The 21,656-nt window shown below is 40.4% G+C and overlaps 1 protein-coding gene across 4 annotated transcripts in view; it reads left to right on the top strand.

Annotated features, from left to right (window-relative positions):
- HP1BP3 (heterochromatin protein 1 binding protein 3) overlaps window positions 1-21,656 on the top strand; it is a 48,195-nt gene that overhangs the window by 5,940 nt on the left and 20,599 nt on the right. For 3 of the 4 annotated variants that reach the window (XM_017852086.1, XM_017852087.1, XM_017852088.1), the window contains exons 2-8: window positions 1,088-1,283; window positions 1,720-1,819; window positions 4,844-4,997; window positions 7,963-8,122; window positions 10,807-10,950; window positions 14,542-14,622; window positions 16,613-16,767. In XM_017852086.1, coding sequence (XP_017707575.1) covers window positions 1,188-1,283; window positions 1,720-1,819; window positions 4,844-4,997; window positions 7,963-8,122; window positions 10,807-10,950; window positions 14,542-14,622; window positions 16,613-16,767 — 890 coding nt within the window. In that variant the 5' untranslated portion in view covers window positions 1,088-1,187. The remainder of the gene's footprint in view (window positions 1-1,087; window positions 1,284-1,719; window positions 1,820-4,843; window positions 4,998-7,962; window positions 8,123-10,806; window positions 10,951-14,541; window positions 14,623-16,612; window positions 16,768-21,656) is intronic. The other variant, XM_017852089.1, reaches the window with a different exon arrangement.

Here is a 21,656-nt window from a genome sequence, read left to right as displayed (position 1 = left end):
TTTTTGAGATGGAGTCTGGCTCTTTCACCCAGGCTGGAGGGCGGTGGGCGGATCTCAGGTCACTGCAAGCTCCGCCTCCCAGGTTCACGCCATTCTCCTGCCTCCGCCTCCCAAGTAGCTGGGACTACAGGCGCCCGCCTCGCCGCGCGGCTAGTTTTTTGTATTCTTTAGTAGAGACGGGGTTTCACCGTATTAGCCAGGATGTTCTCGATCTCCTGACCTTGTGATCCGCCCGTCTCGGCCTCCCAAAGTGCTGGGATTACAGGCTTGAGCCACCGCGCCCGGCCTCCCCCACTCATTGTTAATAGTTCTTTAGCACAGAGCTCTAAACACTTAAGTGGTCTTTTTTTAATAGAGGAATTTTTGTATAAAATGTCATTGAGTCTTAAATGAGATTTTTGGGGAAGAGGGGTTGTTAGTGATCAGGTAAACTTGGGTGACTGCATGGGTTTTTGATCTTTGAATATTTAATTATATTCTTCTGTACTAGTTTTCCTTACATTAAAAATATGACAGTCTTAGAAACATACGTTTATTCTCCTAGGTGATGGTCTAAATTTGCTTCTATGGGTCTGGAAGTTATTAGAATGTCGGGTTATTCAGCAGTATTTTTGCCCTTGTGTTTTCCCTTAATAGAGAAAAAAAAGTACTTTTCTAATAGAGATAGAGTTTAAGATTACAGTTAATTTTCCTACCCTTTCGAGAACAGTGACAACAAAAGCCTTCTCTTTGTAAACTGATCTTTGACTAACATTTGACTGACTGTTCCTCAGTCTCTCTATTCTGTCCTCCTCAGTTCCTGATGGTGGCAGGAGGGGATGGGGCTAGGTTCCTTACGAGCTGCCTTGCCCTTGTCTTTGTTCATGCGGAAGGTGCAACAGCTGCTGTGGCTTATGCATTCGTCTTAGTTGCTGCTTTATGTAGTCTATATTTTAGTAGTTTTATCTTTCCGAGTAACCAAATCATCTGTCACTTAACTATACATTTTATAGTTATATTTTTTCCCTTTGGATGTGTATTAAATTTAGAAGTTTTAGTTTAGTTTTGTTTCTGTTAATCTTCACACCAGGTCTTTTCTGTGCTTTAGGTTGATTCTTCACCACACTGAAACCATTAGGAAAAGTCCTTGTGGTTAACAGCAGAGGCTTCAGAGTGTAACCTGTACTCGGGCCTAGAAATTATTTAAAATGGCGACTGATACGTCTCAAGGTGAACTCGTCCATCCTAAGGCACTCCCACTTATAGTAGGAGCTCAGCTGATCCACGCGGACAAGTTAGGTGAGGTAGGGGCTGACACATTCTTGAAGCTCACTCTTGGATCAATCCCTGACTTCAGGCCCTGCTGGGTCCTCCTTCTTGGTACATGCTCCTTCCCTTACTTTGGGGAGTCTAGGTTGTGAATTTGAAACAAAATCAGATTCTTTTCATCTTCCCTTTCCCCTCAAATTCCTGAGAAAACCTCCAACCTTCTAAATTTATAGCAAATCAACTATAATTATGTGTTTCCATTTGAAATTCAAGCTAAAATAACATACTTTAAAAGTGCATCTTAAAATCATATTTCACTTCAAAAAAACTTGTTAAAAGTAATTTGCATCAGATCCTGGAGTCGACTTGAAGAATTCTCCTACATCTTCTGACACCCAGTTAGGCCCTTTGAGAAAGAGATAAAACAGAATTTTTTAATGCTTCTTTGATTATGGCCATCTCTTTTCTTAGAAGGTAGAAGATAGCACCATGCCGATTCGTCGAACTGTGAATTCTACCCGGGAAACTCCTCCCAAAAGCAAGCTTGCTGAAGGGGAGGAAGAAAAGCCAGGTAAAGTAAAATGGTGACACAACCTGAAGCATCAAAAGTTATACTGCAGTTTGGAGTGTCCCATAAATTCCTTTGAACTTAATTATTCTTTTTTCGTGGCTAAGTGTTTTGGGGAAACATTTAGAGAGAGCATCAGTAGCTATTGGTATGTCATTGTCAGACCATGAGGGCAAAGTAAGATTTCATCTTCTCTGTAAAGATTTTTGGAAGGTGAAAATGATATGTTGGAATTAAAAACAGAAAAATGGTTGGGGATGACAGGAATGGCCAAAGAGTAGCATTCTGGACATAAAGTGTCATGGGGATGAATGCAGTGTGGGAGAATGGAAAACGTGGGCCTTTAGGGTAGATGTGGAAAGTTATCCAGGAATCATCTGGAGCCCTTAAGAGAAGCAAATGGTGATCTGTTGATCTGTAACAGGTATTGCTAGAGAAAAGATTGGCCAGTCAGTGGTGGGAGCATAACAAATGGAAAGAAACATAGACCCATCAATATGGAGTACTGGTGCTCCTTTATGGCATCTGTAACCATCGCTTCTCCTTTTCCCGTCTTTTTCTTCTCATGATCTTTTTGTTTTTTTTTCCTTGTCTTTTCTCTTTTTTCTTTTCTCTCTTGCCTTTTATCTCAAGTTTTTCAGGGATGAGCACACTGTGCTGCCTCTGTTGTGGCTGTTAGAATCAATTATTTGCTGACTAGCATGTATTAGGAATAGAGGGCCGGGCACAGTGGCTCACGCCTGTAATCCCAGCACTTTGGGGAGACCAAGGCGGGTAGATCACCTGAGGTCAGGAGTTCGAGACCAGCCTGGCCATCATGGTGAAACCCCGTCTCTACTAAAATTACAAACATTATCTGGGCATGGTGGTGCATGCCTGTAACCTCTGCTACTCAGGAGGCTGAGGCACAAGAATTGCTTGAGCCCAGGAGGCAGAGATTGCAGTGAGCTGAGATCACGCCATTGTATTCCAGCCTGGGCAACAGGGGAAACTGTCTCCAAATAAAAAAAAAAAAAAGAATAGAAAATACGTGCATCCTTGTTTCCCGTATCCCTTGGTGCATCAGGACAGACATCAATAATGAGTCAATATACTCTTTTTTCTGGCTAAGCCTGGATTTTTTTCTCTGAATCCTTTGATGAATGCTATAAGCAATTTGGGCACCCTAGCCTAAGGCAGTTAAGAAACATGAGAATCCGAATATTTGAAAAAGTAAATGAGTGCTGGTAAGTTGGAGATAGGTTATCTTGTCCAGCACTGGGATAAGCCACTTGGTGGTCCATCTTAATCCATGTTTAACAGCCAGCTGAAGCCACTAAATCACTAATAACATCAATTTTCAGAATACGTGCCAGAGGGTTCAGATGTAAAGTATTAGAAAAGTCAACCAAGAGTTTATGAAGAAACAGTGTCACTTCACAAGTTGTATGTTTGTTTAGTCTTCTCTCTATCCCATTTTGTACATAGTATTTTGTACATAGAAATTAGACTTCACTCATTTTAAATTTTATAAACTCTACATTTTACCCAGAAACAGACAGTAGTTCAGTGAGTTGGAAACAGTCTTATACAAACTACATATTCAATATCGGTTGAGTGACTGAACTTTATTAAGCCATAACTCTTGAGCAGTTACTCTTGAGAAGAGAAAATAATGTAAAATTAAATTTATAAGTCTTATTACAGTAAAACCCGTGAATGATTCTTAGCTTTTCATCTTTTTTAGAATAAGACAAAGTATAAATAAACATGACTAACTAATAGTAAATTCTTGCCCATGCAGCCATTTAGGTCAAGTTGTTGGCGTGAGGGGCAATAAAAGATATATCATGATGAAAAATACATTTTATTTTGAAAAACCTAAATGCAGTTACTGTCTTTATCCCCAGATACCATTGTTATAGTGAAGTTCTATCCATAATACTTTGTGATCCTAAGCATATGGAAAACAATTTTAGAAGCAGAGAAGGCCAAAGGAAGATGGAAATCACTCGCTTAGTATAAGTGTTAGAATTGTACTTACGCGATTTGGTTTTAAGAAAGAAGTGGCATTTTAAAATTCTCTTCATGTGAAGGCCACAAAGAAGTCCTTGTCATTATTGCAGTAAGTAGTTCACATAATTTAAATGATCAAATTCTTCAGGCATATACTTTGGTTTGAAGTATATGCTTGCCACTGGAGTCCTCTTTTTTTTTTTTTTGAGACGGAGTCTCACTCTGTCGCCCAGGCTGGAGTGCAGTGGCGCGATCTTGGCTCACTGCAAGCTCCGCCTCCCGGGTTCGTGCCATTCTCTTGCCTCCGCCTCCTGAGTAGCTGGGACTACAGGCACCCGCCACAGCGCCCGGCTAATTTTTTGTATTTTTAGTAGAGACGGGGTTTCACCGTGGTCTCAATCTCCTGACCTTGTGATCCGCCCGCCTCGGCCTCCCTGGAATCCTTTTCTTTTGTGTGTGTGTCATTTTGTTTGTTTGTTTTTTGTTGTTGTTTTTGTTTGTTTTTGGAGTTCTCTGAAGTCCCTGCATAACCAGTGCCTGGGGTTCTGTGTTTTATAGTAGCTGCTCAGAGACATGCTGTGAAGGAAAGGCACAGATAACAGCAGACCTCCATGTTCCCCTCTCATATTTCTACTGTTGCTTCAGTCATCCTCTTGAAGAATACTTGAGTTTTTTATTATGTACTCTCTGAGGTTTGACTGTTGAATTATAAAATGGCTAATTTCTTAATTATAAGTTTCATGAATATTGCAAAGTAGAATAATTAAATGATTTGGGATGAAATGAGTTTTCCTTTCTATGTAATTTCCTGGTCTATTTATTTTTCTAATAATAGATAACCACCTTACCAGGCAACCTGAGTGACATAAAGAATGTAGGAAAACTGCATTAGTGGTCATTTGTTTTCATTCTAGAATTCATTTGTTAATTGGAGACTTCGGCTGGTCCGTTTAATAAGATAAACTTTTACCCTTTTGTTGACTCAGATTGGAATACATCTGCTTACGCAATTCTGCTCACCCGATTTTTCAGAACCAGACATAAGTTCAGAGGAATCTGTCTCCACTGTAGAAGAACAAGAGAATGAAACTCCACCTGCTACTTCGAGTGAGGCAGAGCAGCCAAAGGGGGAACCTGAGAATGAAGAGAAAGAAGAAAATAAGTCTTCTGAGGAAACCAAAAAGGAGTAAGGAGTTATGTCTTCTTGCTATTTGTATTTGAAGAATGTGTAAAAGGACTTTAGATCAGATTGTTTTAAAGTTATAACATTGGCTTATGCTAGGTATTTGCTATTTGGATTTAATTTTTAGAATTACCATTTGAAATAGGTTTGTTATATAGTTGTATGACCTGTTAGAGTATGCTGTAGTTAGCAGAACACAATGGTTTGAATGATCCAAAAGTCTTTGTCATTGACTTTGGAATATGTTTTTGAGCTTGTAATTTATTGTGGGAGTATCTGATATTTTAAGCATTGGCAAGACTTCAATAAGAAATGAAACATAATTATAAAAATCTGACCTAGAAGACACTTAGACACTTCACTATTTTATTCCTACCTCTGTGTCAGGAGTGGGTTGCTTTTGTGTGCTTATGTTAGAAGGCATTAGTCTGTATCAAGCCATTGGTAGTGTGACCTAAAAGTCTATATATGTTTGAAGAAGTATTCGGTTGGAGAATTGACTTTGAGAATCTGAAAGTAAAATTTGCTGTTGATATGTATCTATATAAGGTGATGGCAGTTACTTTTAATTTTAATTATTTTTTTTTTTGCAGGAGAGCTGGTAGTATTCATTCTACTCTTTTCATAATTGGTCAGTTAGAAATTACTTTTAAATAGAGTCATGCATTGCTTAACAATGAGTATGCATTCTGAGAGGTGCATCTTTAGGCGATTTCATCATCGTGCCAACATCATAAAGCGTACTTACACAAACTTACATGGTACAGCCTACTACATAACTAGGCTTTATGGGATAGTCTGTTGCTCCTAGGCTGCAAACCTGTACAGCATGCTACTGTACTATATACTGTAGGCAGTTATAACACAGTGGTAAGTATTTGTGTATTTAAACATAGAAAAGGTACAGTAAAAATATGATATAAAAGATAAAATGGTATACCTTTGTAGGACACCTGCCATGAATTGACCTTAAAAGATTGGAAGTTGTTTGGGTGAGTGAGTGTAAGTGAATGTAAAGGCCTAGGACATTACTGTATGCAACTGTAGACTCTGTAAACACTGTATGCTTAGGCTACACTAAATTTATAAGCTTTTTTCTATTTTAAAAGTTTTATTTTTTAAAACTTTACTAAAAACAAAGACAAAGCAAGATTCAGTGGTGTACACCTGTAGCCTTAGCTACCTTAGCTACTTAGGAAGCTGAGGTGGGGGGATTGCTTGAGTCCTGAAATTTGAGTCTAGATTGGGCAACATTGGGAGACCTCATATCTATAAAAAAAAAAAAACTGAGACACACACACACCTTAACCTAGGCCTGCACAGGGTCAGGGTCATCAATATCACTGTCTTCCACCTCCAGATCTTCCACTGGAAGGTTTTCAGGGGCGGCAGCACACGTGGAGCTGTCATTCCCTATGGTAACAATGCTGTCTTTTGGAATACCTTCTGAAGGACCTGCTTGAGGCTGTTTCACAGTTAACTTTTTTTTAAGGTAGAAAGCATATATACTCTAATGGTAAAAAGTATAGTATACTAAACACATGAACTAGTAACATAGCTGTTTATTATCAAGTATTATGTATAATTGTAATGTGCTTTTTTTGGGGGGGGGAGGAGACAGAGTCTCGCTCTGTCACCCAGGCTAGAGTGCAGTGGCGTAATCTCGGCTCATTGCAACCTCCACCTCCCAGGTTCACACGATTCTTCTGCCTCAACCTCCTGAGTGGCTGGGACCACAGGCATGCGCCACCATACCCAGCTAATTTTTGTATTTTTAGGAGAGACAGAGGTTTCACCATGTTGGCCAGAATGGTCTCGATCTCTTGACCTTGTGATCTGCCCACCTTGGCCTCCCAAAGTGCTGGGATTACAGGCATGAGCCAGTGTGCTGTATTTTTCTATGATTGGCAGCACAGTAGGTTTGTTTACACCAGTGTCTCCACAAACAAGTGAGTAACTTGTTGCACTGTGATATTACCACCGCTATCATGTTAACCAGGTAATAGGAGGTTTTCAGTTCCATTATAAACTTAATGGGACGACCATCGTATATGTGGTCTGTTGACCAAAATATTGTTATGCAGCACATGACCATAAAAGAATAACTTAGTAATAACTACCTTCTAGCTGTAATATTCAGGGTATTCTTTATCTGAGTTTCATAAGTATAGCTAAGGTCTGTGGAATTTATAGCGACTATCTGTGTGTGTGTGTGTGTGTGTGTGTGTGTGTGTGTGTGTGTGTGTTTAATAGAGATGGTATTTCACTATGTTGGCTAGGTTGGGCTTGAATTCCTGGCCCCAAGCAGTCCTCCAACCTTAGCCTCCCAAATTGCTGGGATTACAGGCATGAGCCACTGCACCCAGCCTATCCTCTGTTGTTAAATATTCTAATGCATCTATTAGGTGCACAGAGCACTATTATATACTCAGAATAAAACTTATATAATTCTTTAAATCTTACAAAATTGCTTTGATAAACATAACTCTTATAATTCTTGCAACACCTTGGGAAGTAGTTGGTTTTATATTACTGTTTTATAGCTGAGGAGAAAGACTCACATCATATACTGAGATCATATAGCTAGCTAGTAAATGTTTGAGTGAAAATGCAGACAAAGGTTTTCTGACATAAGAGCTTGAGTTTTTTCCACTATACCATATTGCATCTGTTGTAGTTGCTAACTATTATGCATTTTAAAATTCTCTTTTCTCTTATGTACTGAGCCAGTGCTAATTTATGTGACTCCTCTCTTCTGCACCTAAGAGAAAATACCTTTTAATTCATTTATGGTACCCAGTTTTAAAGAAAGACTTGTTTGTAAAATTTTGCTTATGGTACATATCACCTTAGCCTGTGAATAAATTAAAGCATTAATTTTTATCCCTCCCTGGTCTTTTCCTCCTTCTGACTTAATACGTCTTTCTAGAGAGTTTATTTTCTATAATAACAATTCTTTGTTTTAAAGTGAGAAAGATCAGTCTAAAGAAAAGGAGAAGAAAGTGAAAAAAACAATTCCTTCCTGGGCTACCCTTTCTGCCAGCCAGCTAGCCAGGGCCCAGAAACAAACACCGATGGCTTCTTCCCCACGTCCCAAGATGGATGCAATCTTAACTGAGGCCATTAAGGCAAGTTTTTATTTCAAGCAATTCATCCTAGATTTATTATGTTCATTTTTTTCTTATTTGAAAATGGCATATTTCTGTCTAGACATAAATATTGCTCTGCTTCCTAAAGGAGTTTTAAAGAGAGGAAAGTCATTATGAGTTCATGTTTTTCTAATATAATCACATTTGGTGAACACTTAATTTTTTAAAAAATATACATTTGCTATAGCAAATGTTTTAACTTTAGAATTTTAAATTCAGTTTATCGATTAAGTACAGTTTTTATTTGAAGGCTGAAAATGTTAATTCATTGAACAAACATTTAAGGACTACCTTCCCTCTGTTGGGCGCCCCTGCTAGTGGTATAAAATTAACTAAGGCTAGCAAAGTCCTTGCCCTTGTTAATCTAATTGTTACTCAGTAACTGAAAAATATTGAGAATTTTTGTTTAAAAAATATTTCTAGGTTCATTTGTAAAGCTAAGTGTCTGATCTTGGTAGTGGATATCTTTCACACCTGAACCCTGTTATAAACACTGCTTTATCACCTAGACATTCCAAAATGCTTACAAAAATTACCGTCTTTACATAGATTCATGATTTGCTATAATCCATTGACTTTCGTTAGATGTGGTTTTTCTATTTTAATTTTTAAAGGTTATCTTCTAATCTGACATTGCCTTTATTGTATAAGTCTTTTCATTTAATTTTGCCTTGTTTAGTTCATATGATCAGATGATAAGAGGAGTTCGAACAGACCCATCTTTCAGGGACCCTGTTGTTAGGATCTGAGGCAGGACTGGGGAGACAGGGATACAGATGATTTTAACCAGAAAAGGAGGGATGTGTATAAAAAGGAGCAGCCTGGTTGTCATTCTTAGAATGCGAGAAGATAGCACTAACATATAAACTGGAAAACGGGTTTGCCTTCAGACTTGTCCCTTTACTCCTTCAAGACTTCTTATGCTCTCACCTCATTAAGAAAACTTTGTTGGTCTAGATCACCTCACTGTAGTGAAATCTCTGTTCTTCGTATAGCCTTTCTTCAGGGATTTCACTTGATGACCACTCAGCCTGGGTTTGAAGGAGCAGCATGATAGTGAGGATGGAAAAAGGACTAAAACTTGAAAATAGTGAAATAAAAAATTAAAACGGTATCAATTTGGCTTAAAGAATGGTTTGAATATAACTGTGCATATTTATGCAGCTGATTGATTTTATATAGATAATGTGTATTCCATGCAATATAACAAATTATTGCAGACCATGGATACCATTTTCTGTATCACACAGGAATCATGGTATCTACCACCATCTCACTGTCAGATTGGTGGAGCAAAAGATTATTTGTTTCAGCATTAGTGTTCTTTTCTGCTTGATTTTATTTGCTTTGTGTTTTCTTGTAAGATCAGGAGTAAACCTCAGTAGGTCATTAATAGTTCAGAGACATAGACTTGAATTACATGACTCATATTAATACAGCTTGTTTCGTGTTGTACAACCTTTTCTGGACCATCTACTTGTGAGTTATTTTTCTTTGTTGTCAAAATGTATAAAAACATTCAATGGCCGGGCGCGGTGGCTCAAGCCTGTAATCCCAGCACTTTGGGAGGCTGACACGGGCAGATCACGAGGTCAGGAGATCGAGACCATCCTGGCTAACACGGTGAGACCCTGTCTCTACTAAAAAATACAAAAAACTAGCCGGGCGAGGTGGCGGGCGCCTGTAGTCCCAGCTACTCCGGAGGCTGAGGCGAGAGAATGGCAGTAAACCCGGGAGGCGGAGCTTGCAGTGAGCTGAGATCTGGCCATTGTACTCCAGCCTGGCCGGCAGAGCAAAAAAAAAAACATTCAATGAAGTTCTTATTCAGTGAGAATGAATAAGTGCTACATTCATTTAATAGACACCATGGCAGTACAGAATTGATGGACTGGCCCATTAGATAAATGAGAGATGCTACTTCTGTGTGCTTCAAAATTTAAACATTTGATTTCAAGTCAGTGACCATTTGGAAAACAAAACTTTAAGCATTTGAAAAAAATAAGTATTTGCTGCCTTTGTGACACAGTAAGCTACTTCATTCTTCCAGGTGCATTAGTCAAATGTAGTATAAGTAAAAGAGGATGGAAATAGAAGAGGGCACATTAAATTCAAATAGAACACCTTCACTATTACCCAAAATTCTCCTTCAGGACTTCGCCATGTGTAAACCCAGTTTTATGCCATTTGTTTAGATTGTCTTTGATTCTTCTCTCTGCTGACATTCATACAGAGCCTTCAGGAAAATGTCCTGGCATGCTCATTCCTTAAGCTCATGCCTTAAAATGGGCCAGATCTGTGATCCTGTAAGTGATAGGTTTGTTCTGCTTTTCTCATTTTGATGCCAAAGTTCCATCTTCTAAATATAGAATGGAATTAAAATGGAAAGAGGTTCTTCATTATACATAGAATGTTGTTCATGTTCAGTATGGTCTTTTAGGCTGTTTTGAACAATTTAAAATTGTAGTAGAAATATTTAGTAATTCTGTTATTTCTCTGCAGCCATTGTGAACTGAAGTCTTCTGAAGTTCATTCTTCCCTACCATTTTTGTCATCCATTATCAAGTTCATTTCCAAAATAATTTATTTTGAAAATATATGTCAGGCTCTGTATCTAATAAAAAAACAACTGGTTTAATGTATATGGTTTGATAAATCTTTTCTAGGCATGCTTCCAGAAGAGTGGTGCATCAGTGGTTGCTATTCGAAAATACATCATCCATAAGTATCCTTCTCTGGAGCTGGAGAGAAGGGGTTATCTCCTTAAACAAGCACTGAAAAGAGAATTAAATAGAGGCGTCATCAAACAGGTATTACACAATTGTTAGTAGTAAGATCATTTCACTGTGTATTAGCTTTAAGTCTACAGTTAGTAACATTTAGGCTTTTTGTGTCTTTTTTGTTAAAAAATAAGTTGCATAATGATGAAATTCCTTAAGTTTAACCTAGTTGAATTATCTGAGGCTAGGTTTCGAAAACATTGGTGCCATTTAAACTTTTTTCTAGTTTGCTTTGTTCTTAATTCTTAATTGGATTTTTCTTTGGGGATGTTTGTGCTTGAAATCATGTAGCACTGAACATGAAAAAGGTAAGGAATCCTACTACTGAAACAGCAAAAATGAGACTAGGCATGGTGGCCTACACCTGTAGTCCCAGCACTTGGGGAGGCTGAGTTGGGAGGATCACTTGAGCCCAGGAGTTCGAGACCAGCCTGGGCAACATAGCAAGACCCCTTCTCTAGAAAAAATACAAAATTAGCAGGATTTGGTGGCATGTGCCACTAGTCCCAGCTACTCTGAAGGCAGAGGCAGGAGGACCACTTGAGCCTGGGAGGTTGAGGCTATCGTGAGCTATGATCTCACCACTCCAGCCTCAGTGAAAGTGAGACCCTGTCTGAAAAAAAGGAATAACAAAAATGATAATTGCCCTTGTCTTAGGTTTGTTTCCATTCAAGCCTAACTTACATGATAGACTTGTTAGTATTAATTTTTAGCTTCATAAATATGCTCACTTTAACTGATTAGTATCTAAACTATTAAGGCCTATTAGGAGTATCAGAGAAGCCTGAGTGAAATGTGACTAGCACTAGAACCAGTGTTGATTTCAGACATAAGTCTACTTTACCTTACATAGTGCATGGAGGCTTAGAACCATAGAAATCTAAAGCTAGAATAAACTTTATAATATGTTACCCTCTTCAGAGGTCCAGAGTGATGAAATAACTACTAACGTCTTAATTTTAAAAATCTAGTTCACCACATTCTTAGAGTCTGGTTACGCTTTTTCTATACCCACTGCCTGTTTGATCAGAATAGAATTCTGTGCCACTCAGGCATTTAAACTCTGCTTAGGGACTTTGAACTAGTACTTAATTTCATAGATATGTCTTGTCTTCTATGTGCCAGTTGCCTGAAGGTCTGTTACTGAATAAAACAGATTGCTGCTGTGTGGAGCTGAGAGTCTAGCTTTCTCAAAATGTAAAACTGATGTTTAACTGGCCTTTAAAATAATCACTGATGGCCAGGCACAGTGGCTTATGCCTGTAAGCCGAGGTGGGAGGGTTGCTTCAGGCCAGGAGTTTGAGACCATCCTGGGCAACATAGCAAGGTGAGACCCTGTCTCTACAAAAAAAATTATTTCTTTATTCTATTTTATTTTACTTTTTGAGACAGAATCTCACTCTGGCCCAGGCTGGAGTGCAGAGGTGCAGTCTTGGCTTACTGCACTCTCTACCTGCTGGACTCCAGCAGTCCTCCCACCTCAGCCTTCTGAGTACCTGGGACTATAGGTGTGCACCACCACACCCAGATAATTTTTGTATTCTTTGTAGAGACAAGGTTTTGCCATGTTGCCCAGGCTGGTCTCAAGCTCCTGGGCCCAAGTGATTCACCCACCTCAGTCTCCCAAAGTGCTGGGATTACAGACGTGAGCCACTATGCCCAGCCTTTACAAAAAAATTTAAAAATTAGCCAAATGTAGGGGTGCATGCCTGTACTCCCAACTCAGGAGGCTGAGGCAGGAGGATTGCTTGAATTGAGGCTGCAGTGAGCTATGATTGTGCCACTGCACTCCAGCATGGGTGACAAAGTGAGACCCTGTCTCTAAAATAAAAGAGAATGATCATTGACTAAAAGGTTTTAACCTAGTTAATATGATTATTAGAGCCAAGGACCTGTTGTGTAACATAGTATGTGTCAGCAAAGCTTATGCGATGGCTTCATGTTTTAGTTTATGACCTTCTGTAGCCTATGTAGCCTGACCACCCTTGGTTGACGCCTAAACAACTCTTAGTAGGCTAAAAGCATTCCAGCTTGATTGCTCATTGATAGCAGTGTAGGTAAAACTAAGCTGTGGAAGACTTTAGTTATTGTGAATCAACTTTTTTTTTGAGATGGAGTCTCGCTCTGTTACACAGTGGCACAATCTCAGCTCACCGCACGATCTCAGCTCACTGCACCCTCTGCTTCCCATGTTCAAGCAATTCTCCTGCCTTAGCCTCCTGAGTAGCTGGATTTACAGGCACCGGCCACCACACCCAACTAATTTTTGTATTTTTAGTGGAGACAGGATTTCACCAAGTTGGCCAGGCTGGTCTCAAACTCTTGACCTCAAGTGATCTGTCCACCTTGGCCTCCCAAAGTGCTGGGATTATAGGAATGAACCACTGTGCCTGGCCTATTGTGAATCAACTTTAAAATTTTATGAAAGTGCTTTGTGAACTGGAAATATGTGGTAAAACTTAGCATTGTGTGCAGTGGCTAAAAATTGTTTGTTTGTTTTTTTTTGAGATGGAGTCTCGCTCTGTCGCCCAGGCTGTAGTACAGTGGCGTGATCTCGGCTCACTGCAAGCTCTGCCTCCCAGGTTCACACTATTCTCCTGCCTCAGCCTCCTGAGTAGCTGGGACTACAGGTGCTTGCCACCACATCCGGCTAATTTTTTGTATTTTTAGTAGAGATGGGATTTCACTGTGTTAGCCAGGATGACCTCGTTCTCCTGACCTCGTGATCCACCCACCTTGGCCTCCCAAAGTGCTGTGATTACAGTCATGAGCCACTGTGCCCAGCCAAAAAATTGTTAGATAACCCTTCCCATAAGGAATAATGTATCGTTGGTAAACTGTGGGAAGTTATGTGGCCTGAGATTAATTAGGGTCTAAACTTTTTCCAAGGAGCTTTTAAGATAGTGAGGGGCTTTTCTTTTTTTTTTTTTTTTTTTTTTTTTTTTTTTTTGAGATGAGTCTCGCTCTGTCTCCCGGGCTGGAGTGCAGTGGCGATCTCAGCTCACTGCAAGCTGCCGCCTCCCGGGTTCACGCCATTCTCCTGCCCAGCCTCCCGGAGTAGCTGGGACTACAGGCCGCCCGCCACCTCGCCGGCTAGTTTTTGTATTTTTTTTAGTTAGAGAGGGTTTCAACCGTGTTAAGCCAGGATGGTCTCGATCTCCTGACCTCGTATCCCACCCGTCTTGCCTCCCAAAGTGCCTGGAGTACAAGGCTTGAGCCACCACGCCCGGGCCTGGATAGGAGGGCTTTTCTTATTTTCCCTAAGAGATTATGTCCCTTCCTTCTGTGGAGACATTTTGTTTTGATTTTTTAGTTCGTTTTGAAAGTTTTTAATAGACTGTTTAACCTGGTATCACAGTAGCATTCTTCTCAAAATTTTGTAGATGAGAAAACAAAATCTCAGAGGGTTGACTGGGTTGTACAGTATTACTCAACATCAGCTAGATGGTACATAAAGGACCTTCCTTCTGAAGTCTTTTGACTTTTCATTGACTGTTGTTTTTTTTTCTCCGAAGAAGTAAACACCACTTTACGTTAGCTCTTGCATTACCATGCTCTGTAATTTCCTTAGCCTAATGTAAAGTTATGAATACTAGGATAACAAAAATTAATTTACTTTAGGTTAAAGGAAAAGGTGCTTCTGGAAGTTTTGTTGTGGTTCAGAAATCAAGAAAAACACCTCAGAAATCCAGAAACAGAAAGGTAAGACAATGTATACCACAGTTTGAGTGCTGTGGAGCTGTTACTGCTACCAAAAATAGCAACATCCATTGAGTGTTTGTTGTGTGCCTGGCAGTATGCAAAGTTCAGCCTTTCTGCTAAAGTCTAGGGAAGTTATAAATAATTTGTTCATCTAGTGAGTAGAATAGCCAGGATGCAGATTGAAGCAGTTCAACCTGGTTAAGCCTATGCTCTTAAGTGCCTTACCTTAAATTATGGGCAGCTATATGAATTATACTGCTTTTTGTTTTGAGATGGAGTCTTGCTCTGTTGCCCATGCTAGAGTGCAGTGGCGTGATCTCAGCTAGCTGCAGCCTCCACCTCCTGGGTTCAAGCAATTCTCCTGCCTCAGCCTCCTGAGTAGCTGGGATTACAGGCACTCGCCACAATGCCCGGCTAATTTTTTTGTTTTTTTTTAGTAGAGATGGAGTTTCACCATGTTGGCCAGGCTGGTCTTGAACTCCTGACCTCAAGTGATCTGCCCACCTCGGCCTCCCAAAGTGCTGGGATTACAGGGTGAGCCACCGCGCCCGGCTGAATTATACTGCTTTTTGTGAAGTATCTTTTAAACTAGAGAAGATACAAGAGTTTTTTTGTTTTTGTTTTTTTGAAGATAGAGTCTTGCTCTATTGCCCGGGCTGGAGTGCAGTGGCACGATCTTGGCTTGCTGCAACCTCCGCCTCCAGGATTTAAGTGATTCTCCTACCTCAGCCTCCCCAGTAGCTGGGACTACTACAGGCATGTGCCACCATGCCCAGCTAATGTTTGTATTTTTAGTAGAGACGGAGTTTCACTACGTTGGCCAGGCTGGCCTCCAACTCCTGACCTCAGCTGATCTGCCTGCCTCGGCCTCCCAGCATGCTGGGATTATAGACATGAGCCACTGTGCCCAGCCTAAAAGTACATTTTTACTGAATACTATACCCAGATCTAATTTTTCTTCCGGTTTTTGTAAATACTAATATTCTTCTTCCCAACATGTATAATTTCATTTGTGTAAAGTATTTCTGCAATAATAAAGTGAAATGTCTTGTACTCATTTATATCAGAAATTGAAATAATGTTTTCTAAACTTTTTTTTTTTTTACGACTCTGAAGCTTTTATCCTTTTTTCATAGTTTTCAAACACTTTCAAAATGAACTTTATGCATTACTTTCTGTTGCTGCACTTCATAAATTAGGACCTTTAAAGTCTACACTCCTTTTTACTTTTATGTGTTTTTTGAGATGGAGTTTTGCTCTTGTTGCTCAGGCTGGAGTGCGATGGCGCAATCTCGGCTCTCTGCAACCTCCGCCTCCCGGGTTCAAGTGGTTCTCCTGCCTCAGCCTCCCGAGTAAATGAGATTGCAGGTGCATGCCACCAGTCCTGGCTAATTGTGTATTTTTATTAGAGACAGGGTTTTACCACGTTGGTCAGGCTGGTCTCGAACTTGTGACCTCAGGTAATCAGCCCAGCTCAGCACCCCAAAGTGCTGGGATTACAGGCATGAGCCACCACGCCCAGCTGCTTTTCTTGTTTTGTTGTTTTGTTTTTTTTTTTTTTTTGAGACGGAGTCTCACTTGTCACCCAGGCTGGAGTGTGGTGGCTCTGTCTTGCATCACTGCAATCTCCACCTCCTGGATTCAAGCAATTCTTGTGCCTCAGCCTCCCGAGTAGCTGGGATTACAGGCTACCATGCCTGGCTAATTTTTATATTTTTAGTAGAGGGGGGTTACACCATGTTGGCCTGGTCTTGAACTCCTGACCTCAAGTGATCTGCCCACCTTGGCCTCCCAAAGTGCTGGGATTACAGGTGTGAGCCACCACACCCAGCTTTTATATGTATTTTTAATGCTCTCAGTGGAAAATTTTATATCAAAGAAGTTGCCACAAAATTGACAAATTTGATCATCAACTGAGGAAAACCCTTGAGTTGTATGTAGAAGCATTTACATTCTATAATGATCATAATTTTTGATGATTACTTTTCAGAATAGGAGTTCTGCAGTGGATCCAGAACCACAAGTAAAATTGGAGGATGTCCTCCCACTGGCCTTTACTCGCCTTTGTGAACCTAAAGAAGCTTCCTACAGTCTCATCAGGAAATATGTGTCTCAGTATTATCCTAAGCTTAGAGTGGACATCAGGTATGAGCCATTGGCCTGGCCTTTAAAACATGATGTGTTACTTCCTTTAGCTGCCTTTTCATGGGAAAGGAGATAGATTAAATACTGAGGAGGGATTACTTTTAGCTAAGAATAAACCTTTTTTGTTGGTCTTACTTTTTGTGCCCCATTATGTGTTTCTCTTCATATCTCCATGTATAGTTTTTTTGTTTGTTTGTTTGGAGACAGGTTTGCTCTTGTCATCCAGGCTGGAGTGCAGTGGCACCGTCTCGGCTCACTGCAGCCTCTGCCTCCCAGATTCAAGGGATTCTCCTGCCTCCGCCTTCCGGGTTCAAGCGATTCTCCTGCCTCTGCTTCCCACGTAGCTGGGACTACAGGCGTCCGCCACCATACCCAGCTAATTTTTGTATTTTTAGTAGAGTCAAGGTTTCATCATGTCGGCGAGGCTGGTCTCGAACTTTTGAACTCAAGTGATCCACCTGCCTCGGCCTCCCAGATTGCTAGGATTACACGTGTGAGCCACTGTGGCCGGCCTTTTATTTTATTTTTTTTTGAGATGAAGTCTCGCTCTTGTTGTCCAGGCTAGAGCGCAGTAGCACAATCTCAGCTCACTGCAACCTCTACTTCCCTGGTTCAAGTGATTCTCCTGCCACAGCCTCCCAAGTAGCTGGGATTACAGGCACCAGTTACCATTCTTGGCCTACTTTTGTTTTTTGTGTGTGTGTTTTGTTTTGTTTTGTTTTCAAACCCAAATCTTATGTTTCTTTGTAAGAGCCTGGTAGAGTAGCTCTTTCAATGTTGTTAGCTGTTAAGATATTTAATATTGAACTCTGTGTTTTCTCAGATATTAAATATCTTAACAGTTGACAACATTAAAAGTGTTACTCTACCAGGTTTTAAAAAAAAAAAAAAAAAAAAATAGCCTGGGTGTGGGAGCGGGCACCTGCAATCCCAGCTACTCAGGAGGCTGAGGCAGAAGAATTGCTTGAACCCAGGAGTTGGAGTATGCAGTGAGCCGAGATTGCACCATTGTACTGCAGCCTGGGCACCAAGAGTGAAAGTCCGTCTCAAAAAAAAAAAAACAACACATAAAAGTAAAAAGGAGTGTAGATTTTAAAGGTCCTAATTTATTCTTAGCCTTTAATAACTAAAGAATGAAGTACAGCACCAGAAAGAAATGCATAAAGTTCATTTTGAAAGTGTTTGAAAAGTCTATAATAAAAGGATAAACAGCTTCAGAGTTGTAAGAAAAAAAAAAGTGAAGAAAATACTATTTCAATTTCTGATATAAATGAGTACAAGACATTTCATTTTATTGTAGAAATACTTTACACAAATGAAATTGTATGTGTTGGGGAGAAGAATGTTAGTATTTACAAAAACAGGAAGAAAAATTGCATCTGGGTATAGTTTTTGGGTCTGGTATTGGGTTAAAATGTACTTTTAGGCTGGGCACGGTGGCTCACGCCTATAATCCTAGCACTCCAGCCTGGGTGACAGAGTGGGACTCTGTCTCAAAAAACATTATAGATATATGATATATACATACATACATATACATCAAGTATATATTTTATGAGAATTCAGACTTCAGTAACACCTTTACACAGAAATAGCAGAATGTTTTCATCATTTAAACATGCAGCTTAAAATTCTGAGATAATTTTGTTAGTAATTCGTATGTAAAATTTGCCACTTAACGTCTTGACAGATCATTTAGATTGTCACATTTGCTCAGTTGTAGATTCATGCAGATATATCAATTTGTTTAAATTTGTAATTCACAGACTCTGAGAGTGTTTGTGTGAGATGACTTCTAGAATATTATGTTTAATCCAGATTTCTGTCTACAGAAGACTACTATATTCAGTGCACAATGTCCTGATACAGTTTAGTACCAGTATTTACTTGCATTACTGAGGCATACATTTAGAATTGCTGAGGTTTCAGTCCAGAAGCCACATTTTCAGAAAATCAGTAGTGGTCATCAGAGTGCCAAATTAAAGAGCTAGTGAAATAGTGCAAAAGAAAAGGGAATCATTGAAGCCGAAAGTTCTAAATTAATGAATTAATGTGCTGATATTTTCATGCTTCTTACATGCTGAGTGTAGTGGTAGTAGGCAGACACAATTGTGGATCAAAAATGCATTGTATGATGCAATTTTTTTTTTTTTTTTTTTTTTTGAGACGGAGTCTCGCTCTGTCGCCCAGGCTGGAGTGCAGTGGCCGGATCTCAGCTCACTGCAAGCTCCGCCTCCTGGGTTTACGCCATTCTCTCGCCTCAGCCTCCCGAGTAGCTGGGACTACAGGCGCCCGCCATCTCGCCCGGCTAATTTTTTGTATTTTTTTAGTAAAGACAGGGTTTCACCATGTTAGCCAGGATGGTCTCGATCTCCTGACCTCGTGATCCACCCGTCTCGGCCTCCCAAAGTGCTGGGATTACAGGCTTGAGCCACCGCGCCCGGCCTGTATGATGCATTTAAAGATGGAAACATTTCACTGTTCTTTAATAAAGAATAAAGTTTATTTGGCTCATGGTAACTGCAGGCTGTACAAGAAGCATAGTGCAGCCATCTGCTTCTAGTGGGGGCTTCAGGAAACTTATAATCATGGTGGAAGGAGGCGCTATCGTTATCACATGTCAAGAAAGGGAGCAAGAGAGGAGGGAAAGGTGCCACACTCTTAACCAGATCTCACACTCTTAAAACAACCAGTTGTTTTAAACAACCCGCTCATTACGACCAGGAAGGCACGAAGCCGTTCATGAGGGATCCATCCCTGTAACTCAAACACCTCCCGCTAGGCCCCACCTGCAACACTGGGGCTCACATTTCACTTTTATCTCCCTTGTGTGACCCCAAATTGTCTGAGAGAGGTCTCAGTCAATTTAGAAAGTTTATTTTGCCAAGGTTAAGGTTGTGCCCGTGACACAGCCTCAGGAGGTCCTGAAAACTTGTGCCCAAGGTGGTCTGGGCACAGCTTGGTTTTACACATTTTAGGGAGACATGAGACAGTAATATATGTAAGGTGTACATTGGTTTATTCTGGAAAGGTGGGACAACTCAAATCAGGGAGGGGGCCTTCCAGGTCACAGGTAAATAAAAGACAGTTTTATTCTTTTTGAGTTTCTGATTACCTTTTCAAAGGAGACAGTCAGATATGCATTTATCTCAGTGAGTAGATGAATGACTTGGAGTTCTGTCCTTTGTCTGCAAGGATTTTCCTTTGTGGACAAATTGTAAGGGAGGTATGTAGCTTTTTTATCTTAGTGGCTATCTTTTTTTTTTTAGGAATAGAATGGGAGGCAAATTTGCCCTTAGCAGTTCCCAGCTTGACTTTTCCCTTTGGTTCCTGATTTGGGGATCCCAAGCCTTATTTTCCTTTCACACCCTTTATTCTCTGCCTTTTGGTGAGTGGAGACCGTATCCTCCCCCATTTTTTTTTCTTGTGGTTCTACTCTACTTACGTAAGGTGGTGTGTTGCTACCAGTGTGCCTTTGCTCCCCTTCTTTTGAAACATACTGTCATGACCTTATGCTGAAACAAAATTTACCTGATAATAGATGGGTTGTCAACCCAAAGGTGCTAATGAGCCTGAAGACCTTTTCTCATGGCCTTTTTAATGGTAATTTTTTCCATTGAAACTTTTTTCTTTTATGTGAAACCATATTGATTTTCTCTAATTCTTGATTATAATGGAGTCCTGTCATATACACATTTAACTTGAAAATTCAGCCATTCTTGCTTGGCCAAACAAAAGAGGAAGAAAAATACAGTTTCACCAAAGTGTAGGTTGTCTGTACTTGGTATCTACAGTGTCTTGCCTTCCACTTTCCCCACTTTAGTCAGACTTTATCCCCACCACTTTACCTGAATATTTTCTGTCCGTCTCACTTCGCAGATTTCAGTGGTCAATTCATAGTCCTTACCAACTGCCCTGTCAGTGGCATTTCACACAGTTGATGACTCCTACCTGCTTGAAACATTTTCTTTACTTGCCTTCCAGGACACCACACCTTTGTACCCCTCCTTTCTCAATCTTCTAAGGATTTCTGCTTTACCTCTTAATATAAAGGTGCCCTCAGGGTTATACCTTAAGCCTCTCATCTTTTATGTGCACATTTGCTTGGTGATTCCTTTCACTTGCAAAGCTTTAAATACCAGCTATAAACTATTAATTCACAAATTTATGAATTTAGCCCATACCTCCCTTCTAACTTCAGATTCGTGTATACGGATTCCTGTTCAACATCACCACTTGGATGTCTGATTTAAATGTTGAAAACTGAACTCTTGGCCGGGTGCGGTGGCTCACGCCTGTAATCCCAGCACTTTGGGAGGCTGAGGCGGGCGGATCATGAGGTCAGGAGATTGAGACCATCCTGGCTAACACAGTGAAACGCCGTCTCTACTAAAAATGCAAAAAATTAGCCGGGCGTGGCGGCGGGCGCCTGTAATCCCAGCTACTCAGGAGGCTGAGGCAGGAGAATGGCATGAACCCGGGAGGCGGAGCTTGCAGTGAGCTGAGATCGCACCACTGCACTCCAACCTGGGCGACTGAGCAAGACTCTGTCTCAAAAAAAAAAAGAAAAGAAAACTGAACTCTTGATCCCCACTCTGCGCCCGCTCCCCCACAAAATCCCTGCATTTCCCACATTATCTTCATTTCAGTTCATGACAGTATTATCTTTCCACTTGCTGAAACCAAAAACCCTGGCTTTGTGCTGGTCTCTTCTCTTTGTTACATACCTTTATCTAACTTATAAGCAGTTATTTTGCTCTGTCTTTAAAATATATCAGTAAACAGGCTGGGTGCTGTGGCTCATGCCTGTAATCCCAGCACTTTGGGAGGCAGGTGGATCACATGAGGTCAGGAGTTCGAGACCAACCAGCCCAACATGGTGAAACCCT

Source organism: Rhinopithecus bieti, unplaced genomic scaffold (genome assembly GCF_001698545.2).
Source record: "Rhinopithecus bieti isolate Rb0 unplaced genomic scaffold, ASM169854v2 scaffold_33652, whole genome shotgun sequence".
Taxonomy (NCBI): domain Eukaryota; kingdom Metazoa; phylum Chordata; class Mammalia; order Primates; family Cercopithecidae; genus Rhinopithecus; species Rhinopithecus bieti.
Note: the sequence above shows the minus strand (reverse complement) of the source record. Positions and strands in the feature narration are given on the sequence as shown.